Source organism: Streptopelia decaocto, assembly GCF_964273445.1.
Source record: "Streptopelia decaocto genome assembly, chromosome: 1".
Lineage (NCBI taxonomy): Eukaryota > Metazoa > Chordata > Aves > Columbiformes > Columbidae > Streptopelia > Streptopelia decaocto.
The window spans coordinates 159,601,531-159,615,541 of record NC_138663.1 but is presented as its reverse complement, the minus strand read 5'-3'; the positions used below and the strand labels follow the sequence as shown (position 1 = coordinate 159,615,541).

Here is a 14,011-nt window from a genome sequence, read left to right as displayed (position 1 = left end):
CCACCACCTCCAGCCTCGCAGAGGCGGCAGGCGCAGCTCCGCGGCGGATCGTGCTGCCGCTGGCCCGGGACTCCGCTCGCAAAAACGCGCCCGCGGTTTCAATCCTCACAATCAACAGCCAGATTTTTACCCCTCCCTTTTCTTTTTTTTCTTTTTTTTTTTTTTTTTTTGGGGGGGGGGGGGTAAGGGGGCGTAGAGAGCGCTTTGCCTTTGGAGAAGGAGCCGCGAGGGAAGAGGCTGCCGCTCTCCTGCCCCCGCCGTGCGCGCATGTGTGTGTGTGCGCGCCCATCTCCCCCCCGCCTCGCAAAAGTTTGCCTCGGCGGCCGGGGGGCTCCCGGGCCGCCGCCCCCGCAGCCGGAGGACGCGGCGGCGGCGCGGCGGTGCGGCGGAGGCGGCGCGGGACTTGCGCGCAGCGCGGGACTTGCGCGCCGCGCCATGCCGGCAGCGCAGGGAGCTGCTGCGCGGCGCTGCGCCTTGGCGGGGCTGCTGCTGCTGTTGCTGCCGCCTGCAGCCGCGGGGACCGAGGGCAAGGCGCGGAGCTGCGGGGAAGTGCGGCAGGCGTACAGCGCCAAGGGCTTCAGCCTGGCCAGCGTGCCCTACCAGGAGATCGCAGGTAAGGGGCCGGGCGGAGCGGGGCGGGGGGCAGTGGAGCCGGGGAAGCGCCGCCGCTCGGTTGCGCGCACTCCCCGCGGAAACGGGGCTGTGAATTGACAGATTGTCTGCGCGGTGCGGAGAGGCTTTGCCGGTCCGGGTGGCAGCCAGGGGCTTCCCAGCGGGGCGTGTGTGCGTAAAGAATTGAATAAATAAATGTACAAACTAAGGGGAGATTAAAAAAAAAAAAAAATTTAAAAAAAGCGGGGGTGGGGCGCGGGCGAGCTTCAGCGCCGGTTCCGTTCACCGGCAGAAACTTCTTGAGAGTTGCAGCGGGGCTGAGAGAGGCAGAAAGCGATTCCGCAGTGGCTGCTGCCCCCGCTGCCGCCGTGTGCGAGGGAAATAACTTTGCCCTCTGCCAGCGGGGACAGGGCGAGAGGGAGGTGGAGGAGGAGGAGGAGGGTGGGGAAGGCAGTCCTAACCTTCCCTCCCCCCAGCCCTTTCTCAGGACCCCGCCGCGGCCCCGGGGAGCGGCGTGCCCCTCCGAGAGGTCCAGCCCAGCCGCGCATCCCCGGGCCGGGCAGCTCGCCCCTTGGAGGCGCAGCCGGGCGCCTCCGCTGCAGCCGAAATGGAGCAGAGACACCTCCCCACACATGCATACACTCCCCACTCCGCCGCCCGAGACCCCAGGCAGCTTGTTACTTAGCTCTTCCTTCTGCTGAAACATGCCCACAACAGGTTATATCTCAATCTGCCTGCAAAAGTATTGGAGGTGGTTTTGGTTATAATTTTATTTTCCTGCTTTTCCCTACAACCTTATACCTATTGCATCTTTGAGACTGAATGGAAAAAAAAAAATGTCCGAGGCAGATAATCTTTTACCAATCGGAAAGCACGACAAAACGAGACAAATTATATGGGAAGGCGTGAGCTTGGACTGCTTAAATTGGACTGCTTGAGCCCTCAGGAAAGATTTCTGCTTTGCCACTGGCACTTTGCTGTTAGGTTCTGCTGTTCGTAGAGTGAATTAGATGCCCCTCGGTTTGCTTGCTTCCTTTTTAAAGTTGGAAGCAGTAGATTTACCCTCCTTGAGGTGAAATAGAGCCACAGTTGTTCACTGTGCCGTGCTGACCACCTTATGTTAGGAACAATAAATGTGGAAAATCTCAAGACAGCAAGGATGTAGTTCACAAAAATACAGGGAAGGTTGCTCCACGTTGCCAATGCAGAACAGACCAGATCTCTGCACAGCCACGTTGGTTCCTTCAGACACATAGGTCTGACCCACTGCCATGCTTTAGGACAAGGCAGGAGAGTAAAGGACCTGTGTGTGTAACTATTCCAACAGGCATCGTTGTCTCTCAGGCTCACCGATTCTCTGGTCTTTCTCTGTTCTTTTTTAAAAAAATTCTCTTTAGGTTGCTCATCAGTTATGTCAAATCAATGAAATCTCTTCTGTGAACCACAGACCCTTTGAATATGCAGTCATGCTTTCCCTTTGCGTACTGTTACCCCATCTGTTTTAAGATGGAGTGGTAGAACATGCCCTGTCCCATTTAAAAACAGTAATAATGATTTTTAGTGAATTTCAGACGTCTAGCAACTTTGGGTAAACACTTGTTGCTTTCGGCTCACAGGGAAGTTTTATCGTCTCATTTATTTTCCGAATGTATGGTGAAAAGTTGCCATGCATTTTTTAAAGAGTCCCAGCATTTGCAAGTTTCTGCTAACATGTATCAATACAGAAAGCCTTATGATAGCTAAATATTTAACAATAATTAAATCTAAAGTTACTCTGCAGTTCCTTGCTAAGCTTCATAAGTGATATCTACTTTTATGCTTGAGTGACCTGTACTTTTGTGGTTATGGTGATTTATGCAGAGACGAATTCTTTTTTTCGAGCTGCCTATTACAAGTTGTTTTCTTTGTGTTTTATCTACCTTGTTACTAGTTGTTGTATCAACTTTTGAGCAGTTCTGTGTGTAGCTATTCAAGCTACTCAGTTGTTGGAAGCCTAGCATTGCTTTAAAGTGTGCTGTGGGGTATGCTCCTACCGAGCTGAGAGGTTGTGTAATAACTGCTCATGCAGCATGTGCTCTCGTTAATGTGAAAGTTACCTATTTGCAACCCAGTGCAATGTTGGAAATTTAGTTAAAGCAATCAACATACAGGTTTCAGAATTTTTTTTTTTTTTTTTTTCATTCTGTCTTACCCCACTGTACTGACCTGGTTAAGGAACCAATTTGTTACTGTTCTGAAAGAAGTGTAGTCTGTCGCCTCATGTTTTAAAGAGTTCAAAGAACTTTAATTACTGTCATGTTTTTGAACAAACATTGTGTTTTCAAAAGATTTTGCATCAATGGCTTGATGAAAAATAGTAATGTGCAGCATGATTTATGTGTTTTGACTTACCAGTAGTTGTATGTTTTCATTTGTCATTTGTTTAAAAGCTGCTTTCTAGCTAGGGCTGTTGAAACTTGATAAACTGAAGAGGCAGTGTGTATGTGCTGATGCAAAGTGTGTATGTGCTGATGCAAAGTGTGTATGTACTGATGCAAAGAGCTGAGGAATCTGTTTGAATTAGAGGCTACAGACACAGAGGTACCCTTCTGTTGAAGGGAGCTGCAAAGCCAGACTTGTTAGATGACTTTTGTAAAATTATTTATACTGGCACTCACTTTTGAATGGAGAAGGTAGAAGTTACAGATTTAAAAAGCTGTCTGTTTTTGCACTGTAAGGCAAGGTTTTTCCCTACAGTATTTTGTTGCATGTGAAATGTGCTGAAGTTGGTAATAATGCCATTATAATTGTTTGCTATGCTTTTACAACAATGCTACGTTTTTTGATGTAATTGTATAGTATTTATTTGCGATCGGCCTTCTGTGCCTGACGTCTTGTCTGATCACCAAATTCTGACGCTGTGACCTACATAGGAGTACAGCATGAAAAGCTGGTTTCCAACGTAAGTTATCAAAGTAAGTCCTCAATAAAGGAACTTTGCCCGAGCATGGCGAGAGCAAGAAATTTGAAGTATATGTAATATGCTGCCATGGGCTTGATTCTATGCATCAGTCACATGCAGGGCGGACAACAGTAGATTGTGGTGTACCCTGGGCTATCCTTGTAAAATCTGCCCTCTCGTAAAGCTGCTGTGGTGTATCTTGCAAGTGAAGAAGAGTTGAGCTGTCAGACTCACACTGCTGTGACCCAGCGTTCATGAGGACTGAGTGGGGCTCCTGAGGACTTTGCAGGAAACGTTTTGCTGTAGGAAAATCTGTCACTTGAAAGTAAGTGCAAAAGAGAGAAGTCACAGCACATATCTGCTAGCATTACTTGTTCAACTCCAAGTATGATTTCAATAACTTAGAGCATCTTAGGGGAAACCATCAAAATGAAACATCAAAGTTAAAGGTAGAGTGTGCCCTTGCCTCAGAGTTTTCTGAGTGAAAGTGGATGGCTCACTGTTTAAAAGTAATGGTTGTGTCTGATTAGTGCTTTTCCACTTTCAGTTGCTCTAGAGATTTTGAAAGGTGAAGAAGGGTCTGTGTTGTTTTTTTTTTGTTTTTTTTTTTAATTTTTTTTTTAAATTTTTATTTCTCTTTTTACTAGAACCTGGATAATAAGTGTGTTTAGACAAAGACTGCAAGTGTTCTGGTAAAGCATCCAACTGTAAAGATGTTGAATTCTAAATACTGCGTCAGGAGTTAGTGAGCTTTGTACTCCTGTGCAGATGATGAACGAAGTGAGATTCTGGCAACACAGAGACACTGTAGTGAAAATAACTGAAATGAAAGCAGAAGCAAACCCTTCATTTTGAAGGTCAGGAGTCATTTGAAATTGTGCTTTGATGAATGGGCTTCATACTGGCATAATACAGAGGTGTTGACTGAAGAAAGGTAGCAAACATAACACAGTTGCTTGTAGCTCTAAAGTGGTAATAATAATAATAAAAATAAACTCAGTAGTCACTCAAGCAATTGAGATGTTAGTCCATGTCAGATATTCCCAAAATACTCTTTCTGAATGTTTTGCTTTCCTTTAAGTAGCTCTAAAATTCAGTGGTAGAATGACAGGAGACCAAGTCTGTATCAAAACACTTCTTAATTAATGTTGTCTTTTACTGTTTCTCTGCTTCTGTCACTGGGAGTTGTGTGAAGAAAATGCCTTCAGACCAGGAGGCAAATGGGGACTCACAAGCACCTTATGTGACTGTCTTAGGAGCGTAAAGTAGGAACAGCCTTACTGAAATCAATTATATATTTGATGCAAATTTGTGAAATCCGAATTGGGCCATTAGAGACTAATTCACTTCTGATCTCAGTGATGACAATCAAGATGGATGCAGAATTTCATGTAAACTTTTAACTTTTAATGTTTTAGCACTGTAGTATTAGTAGTATCCTCCATACTCTGTATGGCTGCTCCTCACCTCTGTTCACGATTTCAGTAACTGCAGCCTCAACACACTCTCTGGTCACCTTCTCTTACCACCTGCCTTATTTCCCTTTTGTGAGTGCATGGTGCACGTTAATAAACCTGCATGTGCATTTAGCTAGGAGGAAGTACAACTTTTGTAAGACCTGGCTTTGCTATCACCTTTGTATGTATTTATTAGTTTGTATGTGACTGATGCTATTAAAGGGAACACAACTTACGTATGCACATCTAAACCTAAAGGTGCTGTTTGTAAGATCAGGACCTTTGAGGAGAAATAGCATGTTTTTAATGCTTATAAATAATTCATTTTTGACTGAGAATTTGAAATTTCAGCATGTGGAGTTTCCTGATGTGACTTTACAGCGAGAATCTTGGAAAGAGGGACTTCAAAATAGAAAAGTCAATGCTTTACTAATTAGTGTAATGATGAATTTCAGTGCATTGTACTCTAATCATAATTTTCTTCTGTTGTCAGTCTGACTTATAATCTAAAAGTATACCTAAAGCTATAATATTTTTTACACTTCTAAGTGCTAATGTGTTAACTGCTCTGATACTGTATTAGTACTTATTTCATCATATGCTATTGTGAAATACTCCTGAGATTAGGTGATGTTCAGACACCAGAGGTCAAGCACTATGTTAAAAGCTCAGGCCATTCTTTTTATATTACTGCAATAAAGAATATATTCATTTCATTTATATTACCACTTGGCTCTCATAAAAGGTCAGTTTCAGCTGAATGTACAATTACTAGCAAATGGCAAATCTTATAACAAGTGATCAACAATAAAAGCTTTTCTGGGTAATTTGTCTTTAAAATTACCACCTGCCATTTCTTTTGAATGACTTGAGCATCTTGCTATCACTCAGAGATCTCTGTCTTATTCCCCACGATACATGTAAGAAAACTATGCATACTAATCTTCCTTTCTGCTTAGTAAAGTAAAAATGCATAATTACATTAAAGTTTCTAGTTGAAATAACAGGCTTGGTGCTTAAAACTCCATTACGGTGTCAAAGTATCAGCACTCCCATTACCAGCAAAATGAAATTACGTTTTCAATGAACTATGACTATATGCTCCCCTTCATACCTGGTTAATGGGTGCTATCTCCCTGGGAAGGGAACCTTCATGCTGTGGTTTTGACTGTTCATACTACCAGGTATAATTATTTTAGCAGCTTAAATATGTGTAAAAGAATTAACACTTCTCCACAAATTCCTAAGAACAGCATATAAAGGTTGGTGTTTAAAGGCAGAATAGTTATTATGCTAAAGAGAAAGAATACATTGCAAGATGCAAAAGGAATTTAAAATGTGTTTCAGATGGCAGGAAAACGTATGCCTGGTAACATTCTTAGCACTTTATTGCTCTGTATGTAAAAACAGCCTAAAACCTACTGAAACTTAAGGTTTGCTTTCTTCACTACTTATTGCTCCAGAGCTCCTGCACACATCCAAAAAATAAGCCTCCCTAATAAATTTTTTAGTTCTCGTTAATGGAAGGCTATCACAAAGACCACCGGCTCTCTCCGATGAGCTTCTTTTGACTAATGTGACCTTTTCCTTCCAGCAAAGTGAAACAACAGCACTTTATTCTCTCGAGCGACTGTAAAACACGTCAGACACGCAGCATGTGAAGGCAGGTGCCGTGAAGGAGGCTCCTGCACTCCCGCTGGCTGCAAGGGTGACAGCGATTCGGGTCCTGCTGCTACGCCCGGTGGAGCGAGTCTCCGGTGAGCAAAGTCAGAGTTATAGTGTCGGGAGGCTTTGTGCCCCCCAGCCCGCCATAGAAATCGGGTTACCCAGGAGAAGCCCCTACAGTCCAGCACCAGCCCTGGGATGGAGACCTGCCAACTACCCGTCCTGGCCTTAATTTTCAGGACTGGGGGCAGGAACCACTTTCTGCCCATCAAAAAGAAGCAGCAAGAGCTGATACTCCTAATGCAAACAGCAAATTGCTCTCCAGCTCGCCTAGCTGGTGAGGTCTGTCACCTTGCACTTCTAATGGCCTTTTAACCGCATCTCCAGCTGAGCAGCAGATGTAAAGGGTACCGAGCATCCCCAGCTGCTTTTTTTTCTCTTTTTTTTTTTTTTCTCCTCCTGAAAGAAGCCTTTCTACAGATACTTGACTAACAATGGAGCCTTGGACCTGCTCGCTGACCTGTCGGGTTTAAAATAGCAGGGCAAATCTGCCGAAATAAGTGGAAGTCTCTACTGCTTTTAGCAGGTGCCTTGTAGGGCTGTTACATTAAATTAGGTACGCTTACAGAATAACACAGTCATGTCTGTGGGTGTGGATGTGTGTGCGTGTGGGGGTAAAATCATGGCTTTTACCTGGAGTGGCCTCAAAGTCACAGTTAAGAACCGAAAGAGCTAGAAATGCTGAACGTTACCAGGATAGGTGTTTTCAAACCAGTTTGAAACTTTGTTTTATGGGTCCCATCTGAAAAACACATGTGCAAACACACATGAATGCAAAGATATGCACAATAAAAAACTACACAGGGCTTTGTTCACATATATCAGCAAGATCAAAGGCTAAGTCAACCATGCTAATCCTACTGTTTAGGGCAGTTTAGGGAGTTTTAGTCCCTGGTTTAGGGAGTCAAATTAGTTCAAGCTTGTCTAACCAGTAGGTAATAAAACCTGCCCTCTAGGTCAAAAGCTGGACCTCTCTGTTGCCGGAAGAAAAGGTTTTTCATCAGTCTATGATGGTAGCCACATATTTCTCTGATATTTTTAGCCACATCCCTCTGACTTATGTGTTGAGTTTCTAACATATTAGAGACTGCGGGGACAGCCATCTGGCTTTTATCTGAGTTTGTCTTGTGAAGGAAGTCAACACTCGGGATGAAGCTGTTGCACATCTATGTATCAGCCAGTAGTATGGTATAGCATGAGGATGTACATGGATGCTGCCATGGTTGTGAGAACTATATCCATTTTGCTGTATCTGGCAAAATACTGTCTGTAAATGCCTCCCTACAGTTCTCATGTCATATGTCTGCGATTGGCTTTTGAGTTACGGTATCCCTTATGACCTTGGAGTTTTCCTTCGAGAGCCTGTGAGCAGTAATTAATACAGGAAACTAAAATGACTTTCTCAAACAGAATTATTTTTTTAAGAAGTGAAGCACAACGTTAGGGAAAGGATGTTTATGCACAGTTATCTTACCAAAAGTCCAGTGCTGCTGATTAATGGTCACAGCTAGGGAGGTTGCCATCAAGTTCCATGTAAAATTCCTGTAGATTATTTTCAGTTCAAGTTTCTGTCTCCTGTCTTCATGTAATGTTTGTCTTTGAGCTGCTCTTGTTTTAATTTCTTTTTTTTTTTTTTTTTTTGGTGATATCAGTCAAGTACTACAGGTAGCATTTTGGACAATTTTTTGGTATTTATGGTATTTATATCTGGAACAACCACCTCTTGCCCAGTAGACACCACACTGATCTGTGTTTTGGTTTTGGATAGTCTTTTGTGATGGTAGCAACCTGTTGCTTTGAAGTCCAAATTAACAGCTCTAGATAGAGGTATTGAAGTTAGCAAAAACCTGACTTAGAGAACCAGGGAGAAAATATAGGGTAGAATGAATTGTTAGAGGAGGGACTGTTACTGAAAGATGAATAAAACATGAATTGGAGTACTTCCTTCTCTCATTGCTTGAGTCACTTTGCATTCATTGTGTTATGTATTAAGACCTTTCACACAGTTAAAGCCCAAGGAGAAGAGAAAAAGATTGGAAAGGTGCTTTCATGCCAGGATTTATATGAATAGGATGCAAAGGAGGAGTGAAAGAGATGAGATGCTCCATTTTGTTTTTGTTTTTGTGTTTTTGTTTTTGTTTTTTTTTAATGCCTCACTTGGTCTTGATCCGTACAGTGTGTAGATTTCTCCTTTTACTCATCGTCTAGGTGGTTAAACATCTCATTTCAAACAGGTTGTGGCAACCTGACTGATCATGCTCCAAAATGAGAAAAGTTCTAATCAAGATGTATTGGGATTTTTATTGTTGAACAGTTACTTCAGAGCCTGTTGCTTTGTTAAGCGGGCAGTTCTCAAAAATTCAAGCTCAGTATCTAATATGTTGTTGCATCATTGCAGAAAGAGCAATGCAGCTTTTGCACAGTTCTGTCTCTCATAATAACTTTACATAACTGTGCTCCATAACCCAAGAGATCAGGCTATGAGTTTCTGGCTTATCCCTACTTTAAATGTAAAAAACATAAAAGTCTTGCATCCAGGCTAGTGAAATGTGCTTTTATTTACATCTCATCCCTTTACATTGGAGTTGGCTGTCAGCAAAGTTATGTATTCGCTGTTCCTGCCTCTCACTCCTTCCTTTGCATCAGGCCTGGCTATCAGACACACTGCCCTGAGCAACAAGCTGATCTGATAGCTAACTCACCAAAAAAGAGCTTGAAGTTACTCAAGAGAGTGTGTGGGAATGTGTGCCTGAAGTCACTATGAGAAAGCAGGGCTCACCATTTGATGATGGCTTTCAGGTAGATGTCTTAGAATTATGATGAAACTGCAAGAGGAACCATCCATCTTTTATCACGTGGCAGCAAAATGCAGTGTGTCAGTAGTGTAGTACTCTTGTGGTCTGAGAAGAAGCTACCAGCAGCTGAGCATCCTTGGTGTTATCTCCATGTTTGGACTTGACTATCTAACTGCATCACCAAAAGCTGACAAGCCGTGCTAGCAAAGTCATCTGTTCTCCAAAACTGAAGGAGCTGAACATCTGCCTGGGATGAGGGGTCACATAGAGAGTGCTTCACCACCGTAGGGAAACTCTCTGCTTATTATGTTGTTGATGTGTGATAGTTAACGGGGTCACTTTAATGGGTGTCTGCTGATTTTATGACACGTTATGATTTTGGGTTTATGTGCAAATGGATGTGTCTATTAGACTGCAGCTTTATATCCTGCTATTTTATTGTGATTTTTGTGTTTTAAATGTTTTCTGCATGGGGGCTACCCCTTCCTGGCTATATGCAGCTTTGACACATAATGTAAAATTGAACTTATAATATTGCTGAAATATAAATTGTTAAAAGCAATGGCAGGACACTCCTTTGCATGTCATAAGTGTCGAGTTTGCTGTCAGCAGACTTCAGAAACTGTTGCGTATTTTAAAATGTCTTTTACATTCTGAGTACCTTAATTTTTAAATGTGTACTAGTCCCTCAGAAGCTCAAACAATGGACTAACGTATCAAAGGGAAGGGATGATGAATGCCCAGTGGCTAAACTTGAAGTGTTTTCCATCTCTTCTCTTAAGCTGACATAATATTTCACAGAGAAAGGAGCTGTAAGTACAAACAGTGACTGCATCTTATTTAGTTACACAAAATAGATGCACAGTATAAACAAATTAAATAAATATTTATTTCTTTGATATTAGCTTTTGGCTTTACAACTTTAACATATAAGATAATACTGCATGTGAGCAATTTAGATTCCTTGGATGAAAATAGCTAGGTATCACTTTGTCTGTCAGCATTATCTGTGTTGTAGAGAAATATGGTAAATACCTCTTGAACAGTTTCAGTCTCTCACCATATGCTCTTTAACCAGTTAGAGTCATTGCAATTTACAGTATTCTTATCTGCTGTAAACTTCGCATTATATGCATGTATTTAAAGCAGTTTCAAATATGTAAAAGAAGATGCCAAAGCTAACCCACAGTAAAAATTTCCTTTATATATATATATTAAAAATAATATATATACACATTATTTTGTGAAGTAGTCTATGCACTGCTAGCAGTTCAGCTGAAAAAAAAAAAAGGCAGGGAAGACAGATCATGCTAATAAAAATTGCAGAACAGGTTTTTTGGCTCAACAGAGATTTAGGTGATTCTGAGTAGAGAATCAAAATCTAATTTAAAAATGAAGGTATTTAAAAGAATGGGCTGGGAGGTGTTATTTACTGAATTGGTGAAAAGCCAGGAGCAATATTCCTTGACTGCTGCTGTTCCAAGATGGTCCGTCATGTTGGCTACGGGCTGGCAATAAGCACTGTTAATTGAATACCTGGAACATAACTAAAATGTGTTGATTAAATACAAACACCTGTCTTTGCAATGCAGCATGGCTGATGATGTGAAAGGCGTCCAAGGAACAGCTTCTTGAAACGGAACGCTGAAACAGTGATTAGCTTGTTCTTAAAGCTGATCTTCAGAAGTCTGGTACTGTTCTTTGAAAGAGAACTCCAAAGCATCTTTCTTCTTTAATTACCGAGACAGCACACTAAATGCCATAAATTGACTGTAATCAGATTGGTTGTGGGGCATGTGCACACTTGTGTTACAAGTTTTTTGAGCTGAAGACCCCCAAACCTGATTTCTGCCTATCTCCACTGACTGCAGCTGAGCACTGAATTTGGTTGAGACTTAGTTGCAGTTTTTCTACAAAAGAAAGTGAAGCAGTAAATGGTCAAAATTTAAAATTAGAATTTAATTGTGTGAAGCACTGAAGAAGAGAAAGTCCCAGCTGCAAAGAGCTTCTATTTCATATTTATACCAATATTTCTGTATGAGACTTAAGCAGTCGTGATGTCAGTCATGTACATATTCTTTAAACCTTTTTCTATTGGATAAATAACAAATGTAGTGCAAATAAATATGCTACTTGATTTTTTAATTGTCCTTTTAAAGGACATCGACTTCATATCCCATTGAGATTACTCCGATAATTGATAGATCCTTTGTGGAAGCATCTTTGTACCTTGTTAATTAGTAATTTAGAATCTGAGTTTGCTTTTTAAAGCAGCTCCAGCTGGACACTGTAAATCATTGCCTAGTGTGCAGTCTATGCTAAGTACCGAAACTGGCCAAACCAAAAACTCTTTACACCTTGTATGTCACTGGTGAATACTTAAACACATAAATAAATATCATTGCTCAAGTGGAGATTTTCTGTATCTGATGAAAGGATTTAAATCGCTCTTTTTTCACAGTTCGCCCAAGAGACTAGTGCCTTCTCTTGAATGGAGAAGAAGGCACAGAAGTATTATGTCCACTTTGTGTGGACACATGTATATACTTTCATATACCTGTGCACCTGAAGAGCCCCTTACATTCAAAAAATCTGCTGGAATCATATCATATACCAGACAGCTTTTTTCCAAGGTATGTTGTAACACTATTGATAACTTTTGAATTATGTGAGGTCCATTTTTCTTTGTAATATTGGCATAGTTTTTCTTTCATTGATAGTTTTTGCTTCTTTGAGTATTCTACAGTAATATCCATTTTTCTGGTGGCAGGATGGTCATTGCCTTTACCTTCATGCCTAATAGACCTCTCAGGCTGAATCTGCTTTTGACAGAAGAGGAAACTCTACAGAATTTCATTGTCCTGTTTAGCTAAAACACCAGCAAAAATTAAATTCAAGATGAAGAAAATGATATAGTTAAGAGCAGATTCATCCAGATTTTTGTCTGTAATGCTGAACAAATCTGATGCAGGTCCATAAACTCCAGTTGGGCTAAAGAATCATACATGTAACTTTGCTATTTATTTATATATTTTAGGTTATTTTTTATAGTCCTTTCAACGTCATTATTACAGGCATTGTACATCATAGACAATAAACCTTTCTAGAAAGACTAATGGAGTTGGCAAACTAGCATCATCATTTTAATAGCTGATACATAAGTGCTGATCTTTTTGTTCCATTTTGTGGCTTGCCTGATGTTGGGAGCTGATCAAACTGTTGCATATGATGACTGGTATAGCAGAATAAATCTTCTCAAAATGATTCTTAGAGTTCTTGTACCTTTATGTTAATTCAATATAGAGATACAGATGTACAATCTCAATTAGTTTAAATCGGCAAATATGAGATGAGTTATTTAGATTTTTCAACAATAAGCATCTTGAGAAGGTGATAGTAACATCTAGCAGCCACATTTTTTGGTTACTAGATATTTATGGTTTTGATACTCTCATATGTAAAGCAAATTTATAAACATTGCTACTAATTATTCCACAAATATTTGTCTCATTTTTATTTCTGCCCCCTATGATCTGCATGTGCTAATCATTTGGGCCCCTTTGGAGCAAAGGTAATTACTAAGTTGTGTTAGATATAGCAGGAACTCAGTATTCAAACCATTTTTTTATTGGAAAAATGTCTTGGTTGTTCTAATTTTACAACAGAGCTACACACATGCCTTTCAGCGGTGTGGAGTTAATTTGCAAAGGCAAGCTAAAGAATATATTTTGAATATTTTCTCAGTTGTGTATGGGGGACTACTTTTCTTCCTTTTCTTTCTAAATTTTTCTTCAGTATTCTGCCCAGAATATTTCATGTTTATGCTACACAAACACATTCATACCTCCACATTTCAAGAAAAGAAAAAACAACAGGTAATTATCTTTTAACATCACTTGAGCTTGCTGGAATACTTATCATTTCCACAAAGAGTTAGGCCATTGCTGTATCCACTGATCCAGCTCCTTATTTTTAGGTAGCTTCCTGCCTTGCAGAATGATGAAGTTTTCGTATAGGTGCTTAAGGCTGTAGGATGCAATGCACACACAGCTGTCAGGGTGAGTGATCAGCTAGTGAGTCTAACCCAGGAGAAGGGTCCTGTGAGTGATGCTGATGAGTGAGAGAGTTGTGTCCTTGGTCCTCATCTTTTGTGACAACATCTTCAAGGCCCTTTTTGGAGGGATGCATGCGATCTTTCCTTTTGAAGCAACTCCACTATGTGTAAATAATAGCTTGTTCACTAAGCCTGAGACAGTGTTTGTTTTTTTGCCTGTATGTTAGCACACTGGAGGACACTGTTTTGAAAGAGCTGAAACATTCTCTCAGGCTCCAGTCCAGCAAATGCATAAATATTTTTGTGCAAGGTAGCTACTAGAAAACAGACTGAAACCACTGTGCTGGATCTAGAACCCCTCTGTGAGGTGACGGCAGGCTGCACCCGGCTAGTTTCTTCACTCTTTTTCTGCCCAAGAAATAATTAT

General features: G+C 41.1%; 1 protein-coding gene across 1 annotated transcript in view; it reads left to right on the top strand.

Moving 5' to 3' along the window:
• Nucleotides 1–224: 224 nt before the first annotated feature.
• GPC6 (glypican 6) overlaps nt 225–14,011 on the top strand; it is a gene marked incomplete at its 3' end in the record, with an annotated part of 768,549 nt that continues 754,762 nt past the window's right edge. The window contains exon 1 of the mRNA XM_082043523.1: nt 225–613. Coding sequence (XP_081899649.1) covers nt 268–613 — 346 coding nt within the window. The 5' untranslated portion in view covers nt 225–267. The remainder of the gene's footprint in view (nt 614–14,011) is intronic.